This window comes from Oryzias latipes, chromosome 10 (genome assembly GCF_053564925.1).
Source record: "Oryzias latipes strain Hd-rR chromosome 10, Olatipes_Hd-rR_3.1".
NCBI classification, from domain to species: Eukaryota; Metazoa; Chordata; class Actinopteri; order Beloniformes; family Adrianichthyidae; genus Oryzias; species Oryzias latipes.
Genome location: NC_136246.1, coordinates 9,949,309 through 9,974,612, shown reverse-complemented (window position 1 = coordinate 9,974,612; position 25,304 = coordinate 9,949,309). Strand labels below are relative to the sequence as shown.

The 25,304-nt window shown below is 39.6% G+C and overlaps 2 protein-coding genes and 1 non-coding gene across 6 annotated transcripts in view; 1 reads left to right on the top strand and 2 right to left on the bottom strand.

Moving 5' to 3' along the window:
• Positions 1-4,874, bottom strand: part of atp8a1 (ATPase phospholipid transporting 8A1) — a 121,810-nt gene extending 116,936 nt beyond the window's left edge. For 2 of the 4 annotated variants that reach the window (XM_023958985.2, XM_023958987.2), the window contains exon 1: positions 4,463-4,864. In XM_023958985.2, the coding sequence (XP_023814753.1) occupies positions 4,463-4,511 (49 nt within the window). In that variant the 5' untranslated portion in view covers positions 4,512-4,864. Of the gene's footprint in view, positions 1-4,462 lie in introns of all 4 variants that reach the window. The other 2 variants (XM_023958984.2, XM_078953532.1) reach the window with 2 other exon arrangements.
• Positions 4,875-15,882: 11,008 nt separating this feature from the next.
• On the top strand, positions 15,883-22,454 carry grxcr1a (glutaredoxin and cysteine rich domain containing 1 a). The gene is made up of 4 exons (XM_011479873.4): positions 15,883-16,415; positions 19,935-20,174; positions 20,249-20,314; positions 22,109-22,454. Exons 1-4 carry the CDS (start codon positions 16,017-16,019, stop codon positions 22,286-22,288), a joined length of 885 nt encoding a protein of 294 aa, XP_011478175.1. The 5' UTR covers positions 15,883-16,016; the 3' UTR covers positions 22,289-22,454.
• A 1,553-nt stretch (positions 22,455-24,007) lies between these two features.
• Positions 24,008-24,109, bottom strand: mir103-1 (microRNA mir-103-1). Its single transcript, NR_107139.1, has one exon. It is a non-coding gene; the product is annotated as a microRNA mir-103-1 (primary transcript).
• Between the last annotated feature and the right edge of the window lie 1,195 nt (positions 24,110-25,304).

Genomic DNA, 25,304 nt, shown 5'->3' with positions numbered 1-25,304 from the left:
GAGATGACCGTAAATGCAATAATACCAGCTTTTCTTGAGGTAAACAGATAAACCTGATATGGACTGAGTCGTTTCTTAATGCGTTTAGTCTAATTTTTAGCTAGGGTAATCTAATTTTACTTTACTGATCTATTAGAGAAAAAAAGTGTCAGCTTGAAAAATATGGAAAATATTTTAGTTGAAGGATCAAAAGGTCCCTTATGCTGGGTTCACATTGGGTATGCGACGTGTGTTTTAGCAAGGGAAAACAGGTACATTGACTACAATACAACTGTGCTTAGCGCCGTCGTCCCGTCAACCACAAATCATGCAGGTGTCAACCCTAAAAAAAGGAATTTGCGACTTTGAGACTGTCAGATTTTTTCCTTTCAGTTCCTTTCAGTTTCAATCCTAAAGCAGTTTAAAGACGGCACAGTCAAATACAACATAATAAAAAGGTCAAAAGGGAAAAATATGCATGAAAAAAGAAGGCATCAGATTCACTTCCCCCATTATTCGGTTCAAACATTGATTTTTGGGTCATGGTTGTGTTTCCGTTAGATATGTGATTTCTGTATTACAAAACAACATTCAGAAAAATTAAATTCTTTTATTCTTTTTTTTATTAAAGAATGTTTCTTTTTGCAAATTTCTTCTGTAAGAAATAATATTTACAAAACGTTCCATGTCTTCAGTTTAATGTAAGTTATGGTATGTAAAAAAACACTTCTTTAAAATCAAACCAATATGTTTTCAAATAACAATTTACAAGTCAATATTTCAATCAAGTTGAGTCAAACCATAATTTGAAGCAAATAATGAACTTGTGAATTGAAATTGAACCAATTTAGTATTTTGGCAGCATGTCAACTTCTAGAAACTAAAGTAGCTTGATCCCTGCCCCGCGTTGTGTAACAACCTACAAGAGAGAATGTTCAGAATTCGCTTTTACAGTAAAAGGTTTGTTTAACAGTCAGAGGATAGACTGAGGGGATAGATAACCCTAAAATGGAGTCAAACCTCGGCGATGCAAACTAACTACACAGCAAACATGTACAATTCTTGAGATACTTTATGACAATAGGATTTTAGTATTTCTCCCAACCATAATTTAAAGTGTTTTTAGTTGCCACCGTTGACTGTATATGAGAACTGAACCAAGTGAGTGTGACGTTATCCAGAGAAAATGGTTTACTTCCAGCTCCAACCAAATGAAGTCAATTCAGTCGTCAAGTTTTCACAATACAGACACCGCCATGTTGGAGCCAGACAACGTCAATAAGATGCAATTGGTCCAAATCGGTCTACGTCCTCATTTCTATGCCAACCACCCTTACCAATCAGGAATGAGCTTGTTGGAAGGCCACACCCTTACCACTTGAAAGTAGACATGAGAGAGTCAAACACATCAAAAATTTTGTGTGTGGGTACCACATACTCTAATTAAGGCATCTGATTGGTCATTTTTTAACAAATAACTTGTATTTAAGAAAAAAATAACATAAAAAGCAATTAGCAACAACATGTTAAAAAGGTAGCAGAGCAAAAATAGTTATTCTGACCCATAGAATGACAGTAATAGCTGTTTATTTCTCTATAAAGGTCTATGGGATTTTGGCTTCTTGAAGCCAGCGTGTACTTCCTGTTTAGAATGCGATGGAGGAGGGGTGACTCAGTCTAGTTCTCATATATAGTCAATGCTTGAAACTAAGAGGCGCATGTCTGGAGGTCATCCTATTAATGTTTAGTGAGAGAAACTGGAGTTGCTGTAAGACGCTTTGTTGTTTACCTTTTATTGCTTCCAGATGATTGCCTCTAATCTTTTTCTTTCTGGCTCAACGTTGGAGAAGCTGAGACACTCCCCAACAGTGAAGCGAAGCAGACACGTTATAAACATCTAAAGGAAAGTCCTCGTAGATAACAGTGGTATAACAATTTATCGACTTAATTGATGATTGATTTGTATACCTGCAGCCCAACCAGACCGATTTGTTTGAGGCAAGTTCAATCGACCCATACCATTATAAAATTGTTTGAAAATTAAATAAATCAATTAGAATCAAACCTGGAAAATGCAATTTGGATTGAGCCACGGTAGGTTCAGTTTCCTATAATGTAAAAACGACCAAGTGCCATCACAGCAGACAACGTGATTCAGCAAAAACTGGTCAGTCCATCATTCCAGTCCAATGTGTAGAGAAAATTGAATTTAGCAAAGACATGTGACCATACAGAGGGGTAGAATGTTCTAATAATGTTCCCTTTGGTCTATATTCTTGTTAAAGTTAAAGTACAATAAGCTGTCACACACCTAGGTACCGAGCCCCGGTATTGAACGAGCCCCGGGGCAACATTCTTCAAGACCGCAGTATCGGTATTTGTGGCCCACAAGACATAAACTAGAGCTGTGACAGTGTAGGATTTTTGATCACTGCGCTGATGAAGCAGCAGGAGTCACGGTTAACCGCAGCCCCACCCGCCGCCGCGGAACACAATATCCCCTGGCGGCCATGTCGGAAATGAATACAACTCATAATTACAACGCAGTATTCTTTATTAATAAATAACAGTAACAACTAACTACTACCTATCTAACTAATGAACTAACTATATAGGTGTTGTAGAATGAGAGTGTATGTGTGTCAGCGCTGCGTGTGTAAGAGGAAGTGGCGCTTGCCGCGCAAGAGTGTTGGGGGTGCGCGTTCATGTTCCCAGAAGCGCTTGAAGTTTGAACACAGGACTCGCAGAAAAAGTAAATTATTAGCAAAGTTGATTGTGTTTATTATAGTTCAAATCACCCACCATATGCAGCGTGCAAACGTGCGGCTTTCTGCAATCTACCTGCATACTGCGTACTCCACCATGTTGCCCTATCCAACTGTATTTTATTTTAGAGTGAAGAGTTTATTTAATTCGTTTTATATTTACATCATGACAGCAATATTTCAAAACATTGCTGTTTATTTTTCTTTAAATAACGTCGTTTTTCATGTATTTTACTATTCAATTTGGAAAAATGTAAAGTAAAATATTTTGTTAAAATAAAAAATGTTGTTGCATAATGAGGAAATAAAACACTTTATGCTCTTAGTTTGTTATTTATTTATTTATTTATTTTTCATCCTCAAAAAGTATCGATAAGAGTATCGTTAAAATACCGGATTGATAAGCAGTATCAATAAGAGTAGTAGTACCGTTAAAACCTTAACGATACCCATCCCTACCTAGGTATGTGAAATTTGTTCTCCGCATTTGACCCATCCCCTGGGGGATCCTCCAGGATTAACCCCCCCAATCCAACCCCTTAATGCTGAGTGTCAAGCAGGGAGGCATTGTCTTTGGTATGACTCGCCCTGGATTTGAACTCACGACCTTCCAGTCACAGCGGACACTATCACAGAATGTCCGCCACAAGGCCACTGAGCTGGTTGGATGTGGACTGAACTTTGTGAAAATAAAATTTTACTTGTTTGTTTAATTTACACTTGATTATCTTGCAAGAAATACAAGGAACGTGGAAAACTTCACCTACACTGTTCAGTAGCAGGTATTTCTCTCAGAGTCACGCTGGTTGAAGTTTTGGCTAAAGATGTCCTGGATCCATTGTAGGTCAGTGAATCAAATCAAATTGGATCATTCAAAATGTACCAATATAGACTAAGAATCATATCAGCAACCACAATATATGATATGGATCGAATAGTTGCTAAAAATGAATCGTTACACCCATAACAGATGAACACTGCATCCTCTCAGACAAAAGAGTCGTCTGGAAAACAGTCAATGTGCAAACTTCATGAAGGCAACCTGTCATTGCAGCCCGAAATCCAAAATCTACAAAGACACTGATTGGTTCTCTTCTCTCTCCAAATGCACCAAGCAGCTTCCAAGTCCTAAAGTCAGTGAGCACCATGCTGAGTATTAGTCCTCCAACCATCCTAGTTCATCCTGGTCAAAAAGGATAAGTGACACTGCTGCTGGTGCAGTGAAAGTTCTGCACCATCAGAGCCACAGGGCTGGAGATGCACTTGTACTACTACCACTAAAAATAAATGAATGAATTAATTAATTTAGAAAAAACGCAACTTCTTCATTCCAACGACAGAAGAGGGAAGGCCAAAGCTGTCCTGTTCACGATAGCGAAACAACGAACTAGTTTCTTCTCCAGACTCGCACAGCAGTTGTTGGTCCTGTTTATTTACAGACGCCTGCTTTTGACAGCAGACTCCTACTTTCACTTTAAGACAACTTTTTAATCGTTTTACCAGCTTGTTTTGCATTCAAATCTGGTTTTGATGTGTTCTTCGCGACTTCTTCTTGACAAAACTTCTGAATCTTGGCTTTTGGTTTAGTGAATACAGCCCTGTGGAGCTAGCAGGTTTTTGCACAAAAATGCTCCCCGGCTGGCCGTTACCCACGAACAAAGTAAAAAAAACAACAACAGAAGCCTGTGAATGTCTTTCTTAAACTAGTTGCCTCATACCTTCCACTCGAGAACGAAGGTCCGACATGGTTCTCTGGACGGGCGGCATCTCCTCACGCAGAGCCGGGCGATGGCACCTGCCAATCGGCCGCGGCAGTTATCCTCCTCCTTGTGGCCGCCGCCTTCCCAGCCGTCAAAGAATTACAAAACAACGGTGAAAATTCAGCGGAGGAGCCTCTCCTTCACGCAGGGTGAACTGCGACTTGATAAGTGCTTATCATGGGAGACACAGACGAGATACCGAGACACAGCCAACTTCAATTTTCTTGAGGTGACAAATACATGGCAAGGGGTCCTGCGTGTGTCCTCCCTCCGCGAAGCAGAGTCACGCGGCGGCGGAACAACGCCGAAAGTAGACCTCCATGGAGCCGGAGCGGACGCGGATTTACCATGAACTGAAGTGAGGGGGATGGCACCGCTACACAATGTGGACTGTACCAAATAGCTGCAGTGGGAGGGGACGAGCAAATGAAAAAACTGTCCACCGGGAAAATAATAGTGTGAAAAGGGCTCATCAAAAAGTACGTTTGCCACCAATGTGAACACTTTTAACCCGAGTGAGCTCTGGTGTGCAGCAAAGCTGATTATTTTTTAAATGTTTCCAACAATAAATGTTGGTAGCTCTAAACACCTCCGCCCTCTGCGGTATCTCATGTTGTCGCTAGTGAATTACGTTTTAGTGAAATAACCCCACTAAAATGTTGTACTTAAAAAAACTCCTACTACTAAAAATACATTTGAAACATGTTGCTTTGCAATATCACAGCTACAATTTTATATTTTTCTTTGCAATTCAGCTACAACTTTTACACACAAATATTGAAATAAATGTGACCAGAAATTACAGAAAATATTGTTTTGTAACTTGGAAGCATCCACAAAGGTGTCATTCAGTTGTTCTGAATGATTGCAATGTGTGTAAACGCGAATTGATGTGTGGTGGTGTCATCCATATGTATTTGTCACTAAAATGTCATTGTTAGCTTGAGAATAGGTCATAATCTCTGCAATAAAAGTACAATAACCATTGCATTTTTCAGTTATAATTCTAGGCTGTTATCAGAATATCAAATAATGGCACAAAAGAAAAGAGTGTAAACAAGAGGAAGTTTACATCTATCAAGTTAATTCCACATTTTATTTCAGCATTTACAAATAAAGCTTAGACTCTAACGACATTACAAAAATGTACTCAATATTTTAGACTTCAAAATTGTTTTACTCTAAATTGAGTATTTTTTGAATGAGTAATCTAATCAAGTCATTTTTTGAGCCACAGACTTTTACTCAAGTACAAGTTATATACTCCTACCTCCGGTGATTTATAACTTCTATACTATACTATACTATACTATACTATACTATACTATACTATACTATACTATACTATACTATACTATACTATACTATATTATAGTAGTTGTCATTTACTTTTTGGCATATTCTTTCCAAAACAATGGTAGACTACAGTGCTATGCTATACGTTATCTACAACACCACAAACACAACCCACTATATACTGTACTATAATGTATTATATTATACCGTACCACACTATATTATGCTGTGTTATACTATGCTATGCTATACTATACTATGATACACTGTACTAACCCTACACAACATTGTACTATATTTTATTATTTTGCACTGTGCTATAATTTACTATACTACACTAGACTTTAATATAGAACTCTACACTGTAATATGCCTTACTACTCTATACTATACTATATTATACTTAACTTTGCTATACTATGATATACTATTCTATGATACACTATACAACATTGTACTATATTTAACTAGACTATATTATAGACTACATTGTACAACACTACACAATATTATGCCTTACTATACTGTACTGTACTATGCTATACTATCCTATGCTATGCTAAACTATACTATACTATACTATACTATACTATACTATACTATACTATACTATACTATACTATATTATACTATGTTATGCTATGTTATGCTATGCTATGCTATATATTGAGCATTGGTGATTCCATTAACCATCATCCACCTAACCTGGCAGCCAAAAAGCATCATGAGGCTACATCAAAATTATATTGAGATGAAGAACAAATGGTCTCATAAGGTTTAAGAAGTGGTCACTGTGAAATAAGACACAATATAAAGCCAAACGAAAAAGTAATTCTAAGCGTTCAAGTATCATTAACATGAATATTCCATTTAAATGGATTGGGGTTACGGTAATGTTATTATCTGCCAGTTACAGCCACTCTGTTGTTATCTCCCATTTTTGTGTTTGCAGAGCAACAAGTTTGCAGTTTCCATCTACAAAGAGACTTTGACGCATAATGAGTCTGTTATGTGAGTCTCATATTTTGCAGGGAACATTGACTAATCACGCATGTAAACACAGCTCGCCTTGCAGTGGCGTGGATGTTCACAGCAACAATGGAATAAGCCGGTTGTAGGCAGACACTGGTATCAGTGCCTGTGTTATTATCTGATTATTGTCTAGAGACCAGCTCAGCAGAAGATTTAATCCACAGGTGACTTAGTCAAGATTCACATTTCCTTCATCTTCCTCACCAGTGTGGCACTTTCATGCTTGAATCTGTACGAACATGGACTGAGTGAAGTGAGACTGAACAAATTAAAACACTCTGCTTGCAACCATTAGGAGAAAAGAAACAGCAACTCTGCTGCGCAATGCCTTTTTTTGCTCCTACTGCAGCTGAAATGCAAATAGGAGGACGGGTGGCATTTGTAATGCAGCAGCACCACTGCAGTTGCCTGAGAGAACTGCAGATACACTACAGCTGGATGGAGTCAGCGTCTTAACAATGCAGAACACCCTGCTTTTGTGTCCATAGAGACCAGCTGTTTAATGTGGTCAATTTCATGCATTTTTGCTGGAACAGACTCTTATGAGTGGGATCAATGCAGGAGGCTTTTCACTTGTTTTAATGAATAAACAAGTCATGTTAAATTACAATTATTTCACGGCTGCAGGAGGATTATAATACAGAGTTCAGTAGAATGTGCTGGCAATGCAGCAGAAAATGGTTTTTAAGTCCAGAATTCTGCAGTAAATAAATAAAAAATGTAAACTAACACTATCACCCAGAGTGGTTGTTTCACAAAGCAGGAGACCAAGATTCAACACATCCAAAAATGAAAGATGAACACCCAAGCGTGTTTTTTTTCTGCTTCCTCCTGACAGAGACACATCTCTCCAGAAGATTTTCTCTCTTTTCCCCCCACTACACCTAATTCAACATCAGCTTGCCACCATGGGGATTTGGTTCTGTGGCTCCCACGGTTGCTAAGCAACAGTGATAAGAAGCCTGCCTCTTCAATTATGTGAGTTGCAGTTTTTTTTTCTTTCTCACAGCACATCCAGCCCAAACAATGAGACACTTCGCCGGGCTTAGACATTTTCAAAATCTGTGTCAACTGCAAACAGGGGAGCAGAATTCAAAATGCAGTAAAACTCTCCAGTCAAACTCAGAATCCATTCATCTGCGTATTTTGTTAGGGTGGACTTCTGTTTTCACAAACACACATCAGTTTTACATGATGATTCCAAATAGTAAATGTATTTGTCTATGAACTATTAAAACTAAAACATGAACACAAAAAAGAAAATCTCCATAAATCGTTTTTTTTTCATTTGTCTTAGCAATGATCAACTAAAATTATTCTTTTTGTTTCATATAACTTGTTAAAAAGAATGTGATTACCTACATAAAATCTGATACTAGGAAATTCAAGTTTTGCCTGCTGTTTCCCCAGACGTTTGTTCATTTTGAAATGTTTGGTTTGTTTTCTATTTGGCAAATACATAAGTGCTCTCCCCTGTTGTCATCAAACTGTATGTTTAATAGTGTGATTAGCACATTCCAAAAACTACCTGGTGTCCTTGAGGGTGACATTCATAAAGGTCAGCATTTTTATCCGAGGGGAAGCATGCAGCATTAAATTCACACTGTCCCATAAATGATTCCCTAAAGTTATCAGAGTGGAGGTCTCACCTTGGAAGCACAAAAATATTTGTCACTTAAAATGTGTTTCAGGTATTAAAATGTCTCATTAGTTAAAAGATCTACAGTGGTGGAAACAAGTTTTTTTACATCCATTTCTGATTTTGTAGGTTTGCCCACTTAAAATAAATTGCCAGTCTGTCATCTAATGGTAAGTTCATTTGAACAGTAAGGGATAAAAAATCACCAAGAAAATTAAGAAACTGACTTTAAAGAATGCATATTAATCTATTTGCATTTTATTTAATGAATTTGTATTTGAAATAATAACCATTAGGAGTTCTGGTTCACACAGAGCAGTTGGACTCTCCTATTCAACCTGTCACCTGAATTGAAGACACCTGTATGAATGAATCACCTGTAGATATGACACCTGTCCACAGGACGTCAGACTCCAAACTCTCCTACATGGAAAAGACTAAAGTGCTTTCAGTGGATTTAAAGGAGAAGATTATAGACCTGCACAAGAACAGAATGGACTACAAAACCATCAGCAAGAAGGTGGAGGTAAAGGTGACAACAGTTGGTGCAATTGTACCAAAATACAAGAACATCAGTCCATCTATATGTGTGTGGGGTTCCAAACCAGATCTGACCTGGTAAGGTTTCCATGATCATGAGAACAGGGAGAAATGGGCCTGAAACTACACAGCAGGAGATAGGTAATGATCTCAAAGCAGCTGGAAGCACAGTCCCCAAGAAAACCATTGGGAAAACTTTACTCTGCAGTGGTTTAACATCTTACAGAGCTTCCAAAGTAGCCCTGCTTAAGGGGGCACATGTGCAGACCTGCCTGGAGTCTGCCAGTGAACATCTTCATGATGTAGAGAGGGATTGGGAAAAGGTGCTGTGGTCAGATGAGACCAAAATTGAGCTCTGAATTGGCATCAACTCAACCCGTTGGGTTTGGAGGAAGAGAAATGCTGCCTATGACCCCAAGAACACCATCCCCACTGTCATGCATGGAGGTAGAAACGTTATGATTTCGCTGTGTGAATGGAAGGATCCATGTAGCGTCAAATTCTGAGAACCCCCTTCTCTCTTTAAGCCAGGAGGCTTAAAATGGGTGGTGGATGGATCTTCCAAGAGGATAATGAGCCAAAACATCCAGCTAAGGCAACCAAGGAACGGCTGAAGAAGCATGTCAAGGTCATAGAGTGGGCCAGCCAGTCTCTGGCCCTCATTCCTACAGAAAACCTATAGAGAGAGCTGAAGCTCAGAGTTGCAAAGCAGCAGCTGCCAAATCCAAACGACTTAGAAGTCTTTTGCAAAGAAGAGTCAACTAACATTCCTCCTGATATGTTCAGAAACTCAATTATCAACTAGAAGAAACATCTGACCTCTGCTTTTGCCAATAAGGGTTTGACCACAAAGTACAAAATCATTCCCGAAAGACAGTTCAAATGCTGATTTCTGTTACTGAAATGCAAATAAATTTATAGAAATTCTATAAAGTGGATTTTTAAAAATTTCTTTGTGATTTTCTATCTCTCACTATTCAAATAAACCTACTGTTAGGATGACAGTCAATATCTTTTTAGGTGGGCAAACCAATAAAACAAAATCAGCAGGGGATTAAATACGTATTCCTTCCACTGTACTTGTTGTTCTAACTCTTTCTTTTACTCTACCCCAATTCTCCCAAAACATCACTAACCTGTTTATGTCAAACCATGATAAAGAGGTAGCCACAAAAAATCAGGTTAAAATCCATCTTATAAATCATGTGCTGTGTGAATTTCTGCCTTGGTGGGTTTGCTGCTGCAGGAGATGCAGCTGAGGGAGAAAATAGGAAGCAAAAGCACAGTGTTTGCTGCTGCATCCTTTACTTGGAGTTTCAGTTCCAGGAGATGAAGATCTGGTTGTGCCTGGTGTCTTCATCCCCTGAACACTTCTACTGTCAAACCCCTTCTGTAAGTCACCCTGATCAACCCCAACTGCATCAGTAGCTGCAGTCTCTGCTTGGTTTCTTCATCTCACTCTCATGGTGGGCTTGGATGACACTGTCAATCTTTTCATTTCTTTCCTACAGCTTTCTAGGGAGTGGTTGGTCAGAGCACATTTAGCTGTAATTGAATCGCATCCTGCCCCCTTGTGGATGATCATCTGTGGTCAGGAAAGGGTGAGGCGGTTCAGTGGTCAGCCACCCGCAAGTTCTGAGTCACTGCACTCACTTGATCAAACTCACAACGATGCCTCCGAACTATGTGGTTCTTCATCTGCAATTCTTTTAACAGTCAAATCTCTCCATCTCTCATGGAACGGTTGTATTTGTTGCATTTAAAGATTCTGCAACAGGTCAGTCAGGAATTAAGGAAACATGGAAGCAACCTGCAATCTTCACATTTGTTTTTTTTTTCTTTCTGCACAGTTTTAATTGATCTTTTCAGTAAAAGTTGTCAAAAGTAGAAAAAAAAGGATTGCAGTATTATTTCCTTTTAAGTCCCTCTCTTCTGTCACACAAGGTTCTCCTAAGGCAGGGGTCTTTTGCCCCTCCATTTGAAGTTCCTAAAGTATAGACTTGCATTTACATGTATAGATTAGGGGGAAAAGGACTTTACACCAATGTTGACATGTTTATATTTTGCAGTAAAAGGAAAAAAAGCATAATGGGACACCAAAGTCACAATGATAGAAACACGTTTGACTTGACTTTTCAACCTGTTTAATTTCAAGTTATATTTGACACACTGTTTTGGGGTATTTTATTTTGAAAGGAACCTGTTAGTGCTGCTGTTAAAGTAACACAAGTTGTAATTGTTATATATAGAAAAATTATGAAACTTTATGCTTCAGATATTGTAAATGTTTTAAAGCTACATTGTATAAATGAATGGAAAAATGGCCACAGAAACAGATACATTCGGTTTCCAAGGACTTGGAAGTCTGTACTAGAATGAAAGAAAGTTCCTCACTTCTTGTGTTTCGATTTTCTCCTATTATGAGCTACAAGTATGTTTTCGCGGTTAGAACAGCACAACATTAGGGAACCAGTTCTGGAGGTAGAGCACACTCTCATGTAAAGACAAAATACCATCTAGCTGCCCGTTTTCATAGTTTGATTTGATCCACAGTGAGTTGTTAGGTGCGTTCTACCTGAGAAGAGGGAGGGGCTAAGCTAAGGCTGAGTAGTGGCGGAGCTAGAACATTTTATATGGAGGGGGGCAGAAAACTTTGTAAGGGTGGTAAATGAGAACAGCAGAGTGGAAGGCCATTACAATTTTATTTGTTTTATGTTTTTTATAGTCTTTTCAGTGCTTATTGATGATTTAATAAGCTTTGTCAGTAGTAATACCAATGGTTAGTGCTCTTGCCTCACAGCAAGAAGACCCCCGTTTTAATAAGGATGATGAAATGAAACTTTGTCAGTAGGGAAACCCCAAACCAGAGCGAAACACAAAACAAGTAAACATAAACAATGCACAAAAATGTGAAGACTGTGCAGGCTGTGTTATTGGCTGCATGTTACACTCCAATCTAAATGTCTGAAATACTCTGCATGGTGACCCATTAACTGTATATGAGAACTGGACCGAGTCACCCCTCCCCCCTCAAATAGGAAGTACTGTTTCCAAGAAGCCAAAATCCCATTGAATTTTATAAGGAAAACAAACAGCTGTTAATCAGTCATGGTCAGAATAACCATTCTTGCTCTGATACATTTATTAACATGTTGAATTATTTTCAGGATGTGTTTTTTTTCTGTAGTGAAAGTTATTCAAATTATAAACTGACCAATCAGATGCCTTATTAAAAGTTTATGTGGTCTTATGATTCAAAGCCTCTGACCGACAGATTCTCCTGAGCCCGCTTTCAAATGGTAGCTCACTTCTGATTGGCTAGAGTGGTTGCCATAGTAATAAATGATGACTCAGACCGATTTGGACCAATCACTACTTTCTGACAATTTCTGGCTGCCAAAAAAATGGCAACTTCATTGACTTCATTTGGTTAGAAATGGAAATAAGTCATGGGTGTTGTCACACTCTCGGTCCGGTTCTCATATACAATCAATGGTCACACCTCATAAATGTTTGAAAACAGGATTTCATCAAAATAATTAGCTGAAATTACCCAGTTTTGTTTGAGACTCACTACTTATTCAAGAAGCTGGCAAACTAGTGTTTCCTTATTGGCTCTTTACACACTTCTCCTAAAACCAAAGTTTAAAAAAATATCTACAAATGACTGTAAATATTTGTTTATATCGTTTCCATTTTACCAGTTGCATGACTACCGGTGTAATCCTCATGTTCAGTTCAAAACTTATTTTCAAAGCTGTATTGTAAATTGAGGTCACTTTGGATCATAAAGGCCTGGAAGTCAATTGCATGATTGTAATTAGCTCAGGACCTTATAAAGTTTTATTTTAACAAATAAAACAAGTGCAAACATGTGCAGTGGGAACATTTTGAAAAGAAAGAACACATTTCCAGGAAAAGCGCTTCTTGCTTACCAGGAAACCTGTCACACACAAACACACGCAGACACCAAAAACTGTCTGAGACAGCATTATGTCACCGTGACACATTAGATGTTCCTTTCTTCTCTCTGAGGACTTCGTCAGCACCTGCACTCCCTCCTCGGACTGTTGAGGAATAATATCACCTTACAGTGAATCATGAACTGGAGTACAGGGATGATCTCACTAAGCCACTCTTTTCAGACTAACAGAAGATGTCTGAGATATTTCTAAAACAAACCTTAACTCCGTTTGAAGGAACTCACAGCCTGAGGGGACACTGACCGGTCAAGAGTGCTAGAACATCATAAATGCCAGTTGCCTGTCATTTTAATACTTAAAAAACAATATTTAATCTTTATTTATCCGGGCAAGAAGGATTAAGAAAAATATTTTTTTATTTTCAAATGTGGCCAGACAAAAGGCAAAAGTTTTTGAGAAAAGGAAAGATAAGGGGTTACAGGAAACAGAAAAAAACATGACCAATGCCTCAAGAAAGTCTAAAATCATGAAAAAAAAATCATTCAGCTGTATTACAGTGGCAATTGTCTTTTAAAGTATCATTAAGATTCTGCTTTTAAAATGTCCAATCTACGTGTTTTTTATAAATCATCACATGAATTTGACCAATCAGTATTTTGCAGTTAAATACAAAAATAAAAGAGGCATAGTTTTATGTGCACTAATGGGTCAATAATAAATGAATGCAGACTATGGTCAGCACAAAAAAAGAAAGTTTTACATTTTCATATCCTGTCATTTGATATATCTTATCTTTGCAATTCTTGCTTTATCAAACACTGTAAATATTTGTACAGACCACAAAAAAAAAGCTGTATTACCAGCCCACACATAACAACAGACAGCCTCTGCATGATGATTAATCTCATATTAATAATTAGTCCAATCAATGAAAGAGTTGCAGGAACCATTTCAAAAACAATGCAAGTTTGACACCAATTTAATAAAACAAAACCAGACTTCTAATTTTAAAGACAAACTAATCAAATGGGACTGGACGGGACTGCTGGTGTGGAGTAAGCCCGCCCCCAGTTTCCATCACCCATCTGTTTACATGCTCTCCCGCTGGCGTACAGCCCCTCACAACCCCAAGCTAATGTTAGCTGTGCAACAAAAATGGAGCCATCCAGCTGTAAAAATGTAATTTTAATTTTCCTTAACTATGTCCTCCATGAGAGAAATGCCTTAAGAACATGTTAAAGGGCCTCTATCATGCCAAATCAATTTTTTAAAGTGTTTTATAATGTTCCTTCCTCACGAAAAGAAACCCCAAAGTGGTATTTTGATTCGTTCACACATCTCCGAGTATTCCTCCAAAAATCTACTCTCTGAGCACCAGCCCCATTAAGAATTCTATGGAAATGTGCGGGTTCTCACATTGTGACGAAGATAAGTGAGGAACTGCCCCTTCCAAGAAGAGTCTGCACTGCCAGCACAGGCTAACTCACACACACTTTCTCCTAACAGTCATCGGCTAAATGCTCTCATTTTCTTTGCACAATATGCACATCCATCTTCGCAAAAGTTTGGATATCGTTTGTTTTCGTGGGCGACACACAGACACATTGCCGAGGCAGGCTATAGGATGATGTCATGACATGGGCGACACCCACACAAAGCCAGTGCTTCAGGGATCGAGTCGTCTTACCTTTTTAAATAAAAAGTCTTTCTTGCCAACGGTAACATTTTATTATATACATGGATATTGTAACATCCGGCTGATGTGAAGCCTTTAATGTAGCTCAAATGGTTGCCATTGGCAGCAACCGTACCAAACAGCACAAAATGGAAGACTGGCCCTGACGCCATTCGTTTTCAGAGCATACAGGCTTTCAGACATTCCTTTTTTATTCACTTGCTCCTCCTCCCCCACCCACACTCTTCCAATCCCATTAATCTAACCAATTAGACCACCAATGTAAACACAGAACACAACAGAATCACTCAACACAAACTGAGGATAGCAACACAAGACAGATTAACACAGCTTAATGTCGGTCGCCACAATATTGTTTACTATAAAAGGCTTAAGAATAGCCGGGTATTGGCCCTTTAAAAGCACCAAAAACACCATTTTCATTGGAGTGGATCTGTAAGCGTTGGGTACAGACCCAAAGTACCACCTTTTTTCTAACAGCAGTAACAATTGAGCAAGCCCTTTTTTGTGACTCATTAAAAAGTTTGGAGAAAAAGAAGAAAAAAATGGTTGTTTTTACTTATGTACATTAATGAAAAGGCTTTTTGAATTCAATTCATACACGTTAAAATAAAAAGAACCGTTTTAAAATTTGTAATGCACAAAGATGGGATATAAAAGTGGAAGTCCTCATGTGGATTCAGTCAAGAGTACAACATGCTCAGAGGGTGCATTTGATTGTCCTCCAAAAAGTCTTAAACTTTTTAAATGCCATCTTATTTAAAAACTGTGCCAATTTGCAGGGGAATCACCAACATCATTGACAATAGCCAATGAGAAAGTTGTTGACGTTGGAAAAAAAAGCTGAACACGTGAGAAGGGCTGTCTACAATATGAGGAGAATACGAATTCCAAACATGAACTATACGATTTTTTCATCAGTCAACAAGTTTCATCCAAAAATTAAAAAAACAGAATTTTGCAGCAGCTGATGAAGGGTTGTCGCCCTCCCAAGGTCAGCTGTTGTCTTTTATCTGCAGAAGAAGATGAAATGTTTGTTTGATAACAGCGTATGAAGTCAGACAGTTAAAAGTCTTCCATCAAAGCTTTGCTATAAACTCTGCAGAAAATCATGAATAATTGAAAGGACAGGATCATTTTACGTGGGATTAGCTTGCTCGGTTGCCATGGTAGAAACACATGTATTATTTAGTGGCTATTTGACTGCGAGGGGAGCTTACAGGCTCCCAGTCATTTTTAGATCTGTTCACACTGTGAGGATTAAACCTGGGAGTAATCCATGGGAAACAAAAAAAAGTGTGTCTGAGCTGCGTGTTTACCTCTAAATGAGGAAGAAGGATCCTAACTGCAGAGCTGGGGGCCATGTAATGTGGAGGAGGGTTCGCAATGGAGGGGACAGAGTTGATGGCAGGGCAGGAGAAGCCGCAGAAGCGGGTGAGGTTCCGCGTGGCCTCAGGGAGCAGCGGGCGGGTGCTGAAGGAGATGTTCAAGGATGAGGGCCCTTCGGACTCTCTGGATTCAGACTGCACCAGCAGCTCCGACGCCGAGCGGGCCAGCACCCCCTCCACGACCGGAGAAGCCCACCTGTTCGGACCTCTGGGTTCTGAGCTGGATGAGTGTGAGGGAGAGCCTGACGCGCTGCTCCTGCACGCGGGCGCCACCAAGGACTGGCTGTTCACCACCAAAAGGGTCAACATCCTCAGTAAGAATGGGACGGTGAGAGGGGTCAAGCATAAAGTCAGTGCCGGGCAGACGCTGTTTGAAAACCTTCCTAATTCCAACTGTGTAAGTACTGTCCATCAAACTTATGGCTTCTTCATAGCAAACACTCTAATGTCCCAAATGTCCTTGAGGTGTTTCAAAGCCATTTCCCATCAACTTTCTAGTGAGAGTTGTTGTTCTGCGGGAAGACTCCAAAGACCAGACAAGGCCACACAGCAATTAATGATTAATGATGCATTTGGTTAAGTGTTCCAGGAGAAACTAATCAGGTTAATGAATTTGCAGCACTGCTTTCTGTCAGCACTGCAGCGATTGTTCCTACGGGTCAGAGAGCTTGCAGGTGACATAAAAGGTCATCACTGTTTTCCTGTTAACTGGTATTATGTGATCGCACCGTGTCACTGACCGAATAAAGCCTCTCCGCGCAATTAAGGGGGCTTTTCTTTCTTTCTTTCTTTCAGAGTGGAGATTAAATACTTATCAAGGTGAAGCAGCACGATCCCACAGAGAAAGTCTCAGCTTTTATAAATCTCTGAAGGATTTGAAATGCAGGATAACTGTTTGGATAAATTCAAGTTCATAAAGTAAAGCTTTATCTGCGGGACTGATGTCTAGTGTTATGGATTTGAATGATGTGTTTGGTGCAAAATGTCCACAGTTGAGCAACAGCTGCTTAACAAAGTTAATATTATTGAGAGAACATGAGCATACATCCTTGGAAAACAAACGCTCAGGATGAAGAGCAGCACAAAGTTTCTTCTGCTTTGACAGATCAACTTTAGTGCTTCAAAAGTCCAAACCGTGTAGTAACTTGTGTAACGGCCTTCCTCACGGTGAGGTGTTCCTGGTTGGAATCCAGATCTATACTGTGAGGAGTTCAAAGTCAAAGTAAAAGTCAGCTTTATTGTCAAGTATGCTGCATACACATGACATACAGCACAGATGAAATTACTTTGCATGTTTTCCCTCCACATGTCAGGACTTTATCCAGGTCTCCTCCTGCAATTTTAAATCCTGCATTGGGAGTTAATCTGAATTTTGGGTGGATGTGACATTTGTGCTGCGAGGTCATGAGGACTGATCATCTGCCTGCTGGGATAGGCTGCAGCCATCTCCTCAAACCTGAGCAGAATAAAGTGCATTTCATTTGCATTGACCATAAATGAGAGCTGGGAGCTGGACAGATGAGTGTGACGACCTCCATAGAAAAGAACTTATTTCATAAGAAAGTAATAGCTGTTTAGTTCTTAATAGAGGTCTATGTGTTGGCCTCTTGTGAACCAGCGGGAACTTCCTGTTTGGATTACCAGGGGGCAAAGGGTCAATCAGTCCAGCTAGAGTCATCGGTCATGCCTGATTATTTTTCAGGTTAACACGTGACTCTCTTCAATTACATGTTGTTTCAGTGATCATATTCATTGTTTCTCTTTCAGTTTCAGTTAGTTCAGGTGAATTAACTGAGCACAAAACTTTGAGGTGTTTAGGTCCATCCCAGTTTAAGACACACTTATTCATGCGATCATCAATAATCTACCAAACTTTATAAATAAATATATATAATTAATAAATAATTGCATATATATATATAAATATAAATGTTTGTTTTCAAATGTAAGTTGAACGGGTCCAATAACTGAGTTTAATGTGATTTATTGCCTGAGAAAAACTTGACAGATTTTCCATCAAGCTATTAAATCTTTGTTAGACTGACAAGAGATTTCATTAAAAGATTTACAGAAAAAATTAGACACGTCAGGCTTTAGGTATTAAAGCCTGACTTATAGCTGAAGGGACAAATGAGTTCCTAAAGTGCTCTGTCCTGCATCGCAGTGAATCGCAGTGTTGTTCAAAGGATGTCTGGGATTGTCCAGGCTACTCTGAATCAAGGCACTCATTCTCTTCTGCAGCACAGTTCCCACAGAGTCCACCTTCCTCCCGATCACAGATGCACACCTCTTTATCAGTGCTCAGTTGTCCAATCGAATGCAATCCCTTGAGGTCATACTGCCACCCCAGCATACAACCCCATAGAAAACAACACTCGCCACGACCGACTGATAAAAGAGGAGCAACATGTCTCTACATACATCAAAGGACCTTAGCTTTCTCAGGAAGAACAGCCTACTCTGCCCTTTCTTATACAGAGCCTGAGCCTGCTCTGACCAGTCAAGGTGCACACCCAGGAGTCAACCACCTTGATCCCCCCCCATCGATGATCACTGGTTGGTGGGAGGGCCTACTACTAAAGTAAATGATCATCTCCTTGGTCCGTGTACTGAATCAAACCTCTAATAAAAATGGTTGAACTCATCCGTCTTGGCCACATCACCAGGCACAGTCCATCCCCTCTGAAGTCCATCCCCTATATATATATATATATATATATATATATATATATATATATATATATATATATATATATATATATATATATATATATATATATATATATATATATATATATATATATATATATATATATATATATGTATATATGTATATATATATATACATATATATATGTATATACATATATACATATATATATATATATATATATATATATATATATGTATATATGTATATATGTATATATATATATATATATATATATCATTTTTATAATAGGTTTGATACAGTACACGCTCACCAATGCCCACCCATCAGTGACTCCTCCACCTCTGCTGCTGTGACCGGCTTCGCTTTTCTACCCAGTGGCAGATCCTTGACTTCTGCTGCTGTGACTATATATATACTGTACATATATATATATATATATATATATATATATAGTCACAGCAGCAGAAGAAAAAAAACAAAAGACATCCAAACTTTAGCTAAATGGGATCTGCATATTGTGCACAGAAAAGGAAAGCATTTTTGCCAAACACAGCTGGCTCCGTGGAGAAAGTGGGTGTGTGTGTTGGCCTGGGGGCGGTGCTGGCAGCGCAGACTCTTCTTGGAAGGGGCTGATCTCACTTTGTGACGTCACAGTGTGAGGACCCACTCGTTTTTGTGAATCGGGAGGGGCTGCTGGTCAGAGTGCAGGAAGAGGAATACTCAAAATCGGTGAATGGACCAAAATACCTGTTTGAGGTTGTTTATTGTGAGGAACGAACATTATAATACACTTGAAAGTTAAAAAAGTAAAACTCATTATGTTGCTTCTTCTTTTGTAATTATGCCTCAAATCACTGAATTTGAAGTGAAGTCGTTGAGTGTTTCTTTTGCTGAAATTAATAAACAAAGTCTCACTGAGTGACATTCTTCTGAAAGGTAAAACCAAACCAGAAACACACTCAGACGCACAAATCAAGAGATTGTACAAAACAAACAAAAAGTCTCTAAGAATGGAAATGTTCTTTCAGGGCAAACAAACATTTTGGTGGAAAAACCAAATGGAGTTCAGACAGAGAGGTGGGGTAAAAGAAAACACACGAGTAAACGAAAAACTGAAGCAAGGAAGTAACCAGAGGGAAGAAAAGAAACTAAACTGGAGCTCCAGTAACAGAAAATATGAAGCTTCTGACAATGCTGATGATCCACTGTTCTTCACACACCGATCTTCTCCTCTACTCTCAGATGGAACTGTCTGTGGAGTTTGGCCGGATAGTGATCTACACCACCAGTTTCAGAGTGGTGAGGACGACCTTCGAGCGCTGCGAGCTGGTCAGGAAGATCTTCCAGAACCACCGGATGAAGTTTGTGGAGAAGAACATCGCCCTGGACAGTGAGTTCGGTAAGGAGCTGGAGCAGCGGTGCCGACGCGTGGGGGAACCTCCTTCGTTACCTGTGGTGTTCATTGACGGACACTACCTCGGGGTGAGTCTTTACGACTGCTTCTGCAAGAATGGAACATCCAGACAGTGATCGTCCTCATGATATCTGATCTGCAGGGTGCTGAGAAAATACTCGCCATGAACGAATCAGGAGAGCTGCGAGATCTTCTGACTAAAATCGAGGTTTGTTTTTACTGTCTGAAACATCACCAGGTGATCCCATGTTTGATTAATGCTGGCAAATTTTTTCTATTTTGGATTTATTCACATTTTTACAGTACATAAAGCAGGTGATTTTGAAAACCCCTATGAATCAAATGTTATTTTTGTCCAGAATTATTCAGATAAAGCCAGATTAAGCAGAAACAGTGGGTCAAAACGGACCTGCAGCGCGGTCACTAAACCCTGGAGAGGCCATCTCCTCAGGCTTTGCATACATAGAAACCTAAACATGCAAAAACATTAAGCTGGACAAAAGTTGACATTTAAATTATACACTGAAACCACCGGAGGCGATTGAAAAAGCTGCAGCTTTGAAAGGTCATGCATGAAAAAGGTCCAGAACAAGGCCACCTCCTGTGAAATTCATGGGCTTCAAATTGTTTAAAATAGCATTTCTGAAAAGTGGACACATATTTCCACTTGACATCATTAAGAAAATATCACGTTAGGTAATGAAGTTTCCAAAAATAGAATAAAACTGCTGCAGACTTCTTAAAGTCCCACTCCGATCATCTTCTGATCTATTGTAAAATTATTCCCAGTGTCTTTTTATATTATAATTATGCCATTATTAATCAAAATAAAAAAAAACTTGTGTCATTTTTCAGGACATAGTTTCTGTAAAGCAGCAGGAGTTCATTTAAATTTTGCTCCTGAGTTGTGAGTGTCACTTTTCGTCACCCAAAACTGAGAGCTCTCTGTTTACATGCTCTCCCTCTAGCTTACTTACAATATCAGAGCTATCCAGCCTGTCAGTTCTGAGCCAGATACCAGCTCAGACGAGGAAAACAAAGACGCTCATGTTCGTCTTTAAGTGGAAGCATCAGAACGCAGCTGAGCAGGGCTGGCGTATTTTCTATGTCACATCTACAAGCAGTATCTAATTAAATGTTTTCATCTGCTCCTGATTCACAACCATTTCAAGAAAGGAATACTCAGAAATGCTATTTTAAGCTTTTCTTTAAACATGTCTTCCATCATCAGAAAAATGCCCTAAGAACGTGTAAAAAACACCCCAAACATCACTTTACTTGGAGTGAGTCTTTAAAGTCTGGAATGTTTTTAACTCATTCAACGTTGACATGATTGAAACAGAAAAAGATCATGCATGAGGGAATGCCACTAGAACAAACTGCTTCTGCTCTGATGAAATGCCTTTTTATTTCTATTGTGGGGGTGGTCATAACTTGAACAGAAGGAAGGACATCCTATCTTTCCAAATAACACTCAGAAATGACGTTTCCAACAGTCCTTCTGATTCTGAAACAAAGATGGTGGTGGGCTTTCACACCCAGAAGGTTGGAGTAAAGTTTTGCTGGTCCTCTCTGAGGCTGTTTGTTTTTCTGCTTTTGAGCCCTATCTCTGTGTTGGTCTTGTCAAAAGGCTGGAGACCTGAGGAAGGTCAAGCTGAGCAAGGTGAGCGTGACCTTGACCTGAGCAAGGTCAAGGCCACGCTGACCTGTAAAGGAAACAAAGAGCACAGCAGGGTTCTGTGTCTCTGATCAACCTCTTTCAATTAATAAAAATATACACTTTTTTGTTGTTCTTTGCAACATGGGAGCCCAAAGAACTTTTATTTGCAAAGAGGTGTAGCAGTGAAAACCTACACCACAGAGCTAGAAGCGTTCTGGTTTGGGAATTCTGTGCGCATCCTCTTCTAAAATAGTAGTTCATAACCTGCCTTCTAACCTTGTCAAACAAAGAGCATGTTAGAGTTTTGGGATTATCTATGAAATATTTCTGTTGATCTTCCAGAGGGTACAGCAGCCCCAGACGTGCCAGACCTGCGGGGGCTTTGCTTTCATCCCGTGTCCAATGTGCCATGGCAGCAAGATGTCCGTGTTTCGCAACTGCTTCACGGATTCCTTCAAAGCCCTCAAGTGTACTTCCTGCAACGAGAACGGCTTGCAGCCCTGCGTGAGCTGCAGCCAGTGAGGAGGTTAAGTGCCTGGACCCACATCCACTCCTCCTTCTTCAGGAGCGTGAGCTGGACTCAACCACAGGCAGAGAAACGCAGGACTCTTCCTCCAAGGCCATTATAGAACACAAAACGGGCATTTCTAATAAAAACCTGTGCAGTCTTTGTCACTGGACAGCAGAATTCCCGGTTGTCATCTTTTCCTCGGATCTGTCAGAGTTTGGGGGAACCAGTTTTCCCTCTGGTGAGCCTTAGCTTGTTTGAGAAGAGGTTGCTGTCTTGACAAGCCTCTCATAATTAATTGCGTCTCAGGTACAGTCAGAGAGAACAGACACTCACGGCAAACAGCGAAAGTCAAGGGCTCAGCTTTCAGGCAGCAGAAGGCAAGACACCGGAACCATGCTCACAATGAAGCTCCAAATGCCATTCAAAACCATAAGAAAATCTGGACAGATCAAAGATAATTACCCACAATGCAACTCAAGCACTCAAATTGGGAAAACCAAGCTAAAAGCAACTATCACAATTACTTCAAATTTAAAGATTTACAGCTCAATAAAAAGGATTTCTTTGCTAGTTCTAAGCAATGGTTTGAGTTTTTATGTACCTAATTGTAGTTTATTTTAAATACAGTGACAAAAAAATATTATAATAAGAGGAAAAGACTCATTTTAGAACAAAATGTGCATGGTGTAGTTCAAGTTTGCCCATCTTAATATACCCTTATAACATCTTAGTCTTAGAACATGAATCTAATTTTTTTGTTTCCAAAATAACAACAAAGAATGGCAGTCTGACTTGACAACATTTATTGAAAAATAAAATTGTTAAACGTGAACCAAAACTTTTAGTGAAATTTGAGTTTTCCAAAAAATCTTGTTTTTTTTGTAAAGAGAAGCAAAAGGATTTTGACAGGGAAGCATTTGATGAACCCCAAACCTGCGTTTGCAGCTTAAGATATAGTAAAGTGTTTAAAAAAAGCTGATCAGGAAATGATTGGAGAGAATGCTGCTGCACACTTACTGAGTGCTCAATTTTTTAAGATCAGTGCCTCAAGCAGCCTAAATGTCCATGTCGTGCACAATTACTGGATTCAGAGCTGAGCACCAGGCAATCCCCTTTCTGAGAGGAGCAGATCAGAGTCACAGCGAGCAGAGGGATCCTGCTGTGCAGAGTTTTTCAGCCATTTTCTTCTTCTTCAGAGTAAAAAGGGACACATTTGGAAGGTTTTGATTGCATTTCTGACTTTTTGTAAACACAGAGTAAAGAAAACTAAGCATTTAGCGACAGTTAAAAAAGAGACTGGCGGAGCGCAAACATTTTATATGGGGGGCAGAAGACATTGGAAGGGTGGCAAATGAGAACAGCACAGGAGAAGGTAAAACGATAAAAATACAAACATTTTATTATTGGTATTCATATTAAAAACAACAGTTCATTTAGCTAAGGGGCTATTAATAAAGCTTAAAGAAGCGTGTATTGATTATTTCTTAGCCCTTGTCAATAGTGATACTAATATTGACTCAAAAATTTCCTTGGAGGAGGACAAAGCTTTTTGTTGGGGGGCAGCTTCCCCCCATGCCCCCACTAGCTCCGCCCATGTATTCAAATAACTTTAATTTTCTTGAAAAGTAAAATGACGCGCTTAAGATGAATAATTCATGCAGGATCCTCGGATGGGGAGAGCTCTCCTTTCGGGCACAGCGTCCACGCAGACGAGTGGTGTCCGTGGATGATGTCATGCTCTCTGCGCCGTCATAGCCCTGTACAATGCTGCTTGAACGCGAGAAGACAAGGCAGCACTGTAAAGAGGCTAAAAGCGCAGAGCAGGGTGGAGATGGTGGAGATGCTGCTCCTGCTGCTGCTCCTCCGCCATGAGGGGACGGCTCGTTCCCAGACAGACGCTCCCAAAACCTGTGACTGTGGAAAAGCAGCAAAATGAGGAGCGGGTGGAGGAGGGCACGCGCGCATCAAAGGGTGTCTGCAGGGAGAAGTGGTTGCTCGCTGCACTCTGATGGGGGCTTTTTATTTTTTGAGGGGATTCAAGCACAGGTTTGGGGTGATGATGGAGAGGCTTAATGCAAATCCAGAGACCCCCACTCTGCAGGTTCAGCGCGCCCCCATCTGTGGGAAACTGGACGCGCTTCACAGGGATGAAAGGGAGAAAGAAAAACCAAAACTCATATTGATGGATTAAAAAAAACTATAAATATCAAGCTATTCATATCTATCATTATATTTAGTAGGACATATCCACAGAAACTGGAATGGACAAACGTTTCGCGCGCAGCGCACAGACTGGAGGCGCGCAGGACGATCTGTACCTTGACGAATTTGTCTTTGGAGAAAAATCAGAAATATCATCGCCATTTTTAATTACAACGACCATGTCTTTGTGGTGACAGGCAAAAAATGAAGCGGGATGGACAGCGGACTTGTGGAAAGGTATGGAGAGACATGACAGATGACATTGATATGCGCGTAACACCCAACATGATGTTAACACAATACTCAAAGGGTGAGCTGGAAAAAAAAAAAAAAACACCTGCAACGGAGCCCCTCCGCGCTGCATCTGCTCACCATCTCTGCGGACAAAACCCCATTTCAGTCGGGCAGTGTCGCGTGGTCCGGCCGCGGAGCTGTGCGTAATGTTTTGAACGGTCGGTCAATACGCAGACTGGCTGGAAATGACTGTTTTTATTGACGTCAGCCTCCAGAACAGAACAGTGCCCTCCTCTCTCATCCCCAAAACTGCACCATCTATTGGACTTGGGTGTACATTCCAGAGAAGCTTCTGAGCTTTCATTAGAGCCTCATTTCCTGCTATTATTATCAAAAACGGGGAAAGATTATGAAAAAATCTTTTAAAAAAAATCAGAATTTTTCCAAGACATTTTTTTCAAATTAAAAAATCTAAATCAAACACACTACTCACAATAAGTAAGGGATATTATTTGTATGAGTGCTTTTCCTATATTTGGTCTGAATTTTTATGAAATTCATATTCTTGTTATTTTGTCACCCCCAAAGTTC

What these genes read in the sequence shown, in the direction of transcription:
- grxcr1a (XM_011479873.4), top strand. Translation starts at nt 16,017, where the DNA reads ATGGAGGGGACAGAGTTGATGGCAGGGCAGGAGAAGCCGCAGAAGCGG. An exon ending in TTGACGGACACTACCTCGGG is followed by an intron (nt 20,175 to 20,248) that starts GTGAGTCTTTAC and finishes TCTGATCTGCAG; the next exon opens with GGTGCTGAGAAAATACTCGC. An exon ending in ATCTTCTGACTAAAATCGAG is followed by an intron (nt 20,315 to 22,108) that starts GTTTGTTTTTAC and finishes TTGATCTTCCAG; the next exon opens with AGGGTACAGCAGCCCCAGAC.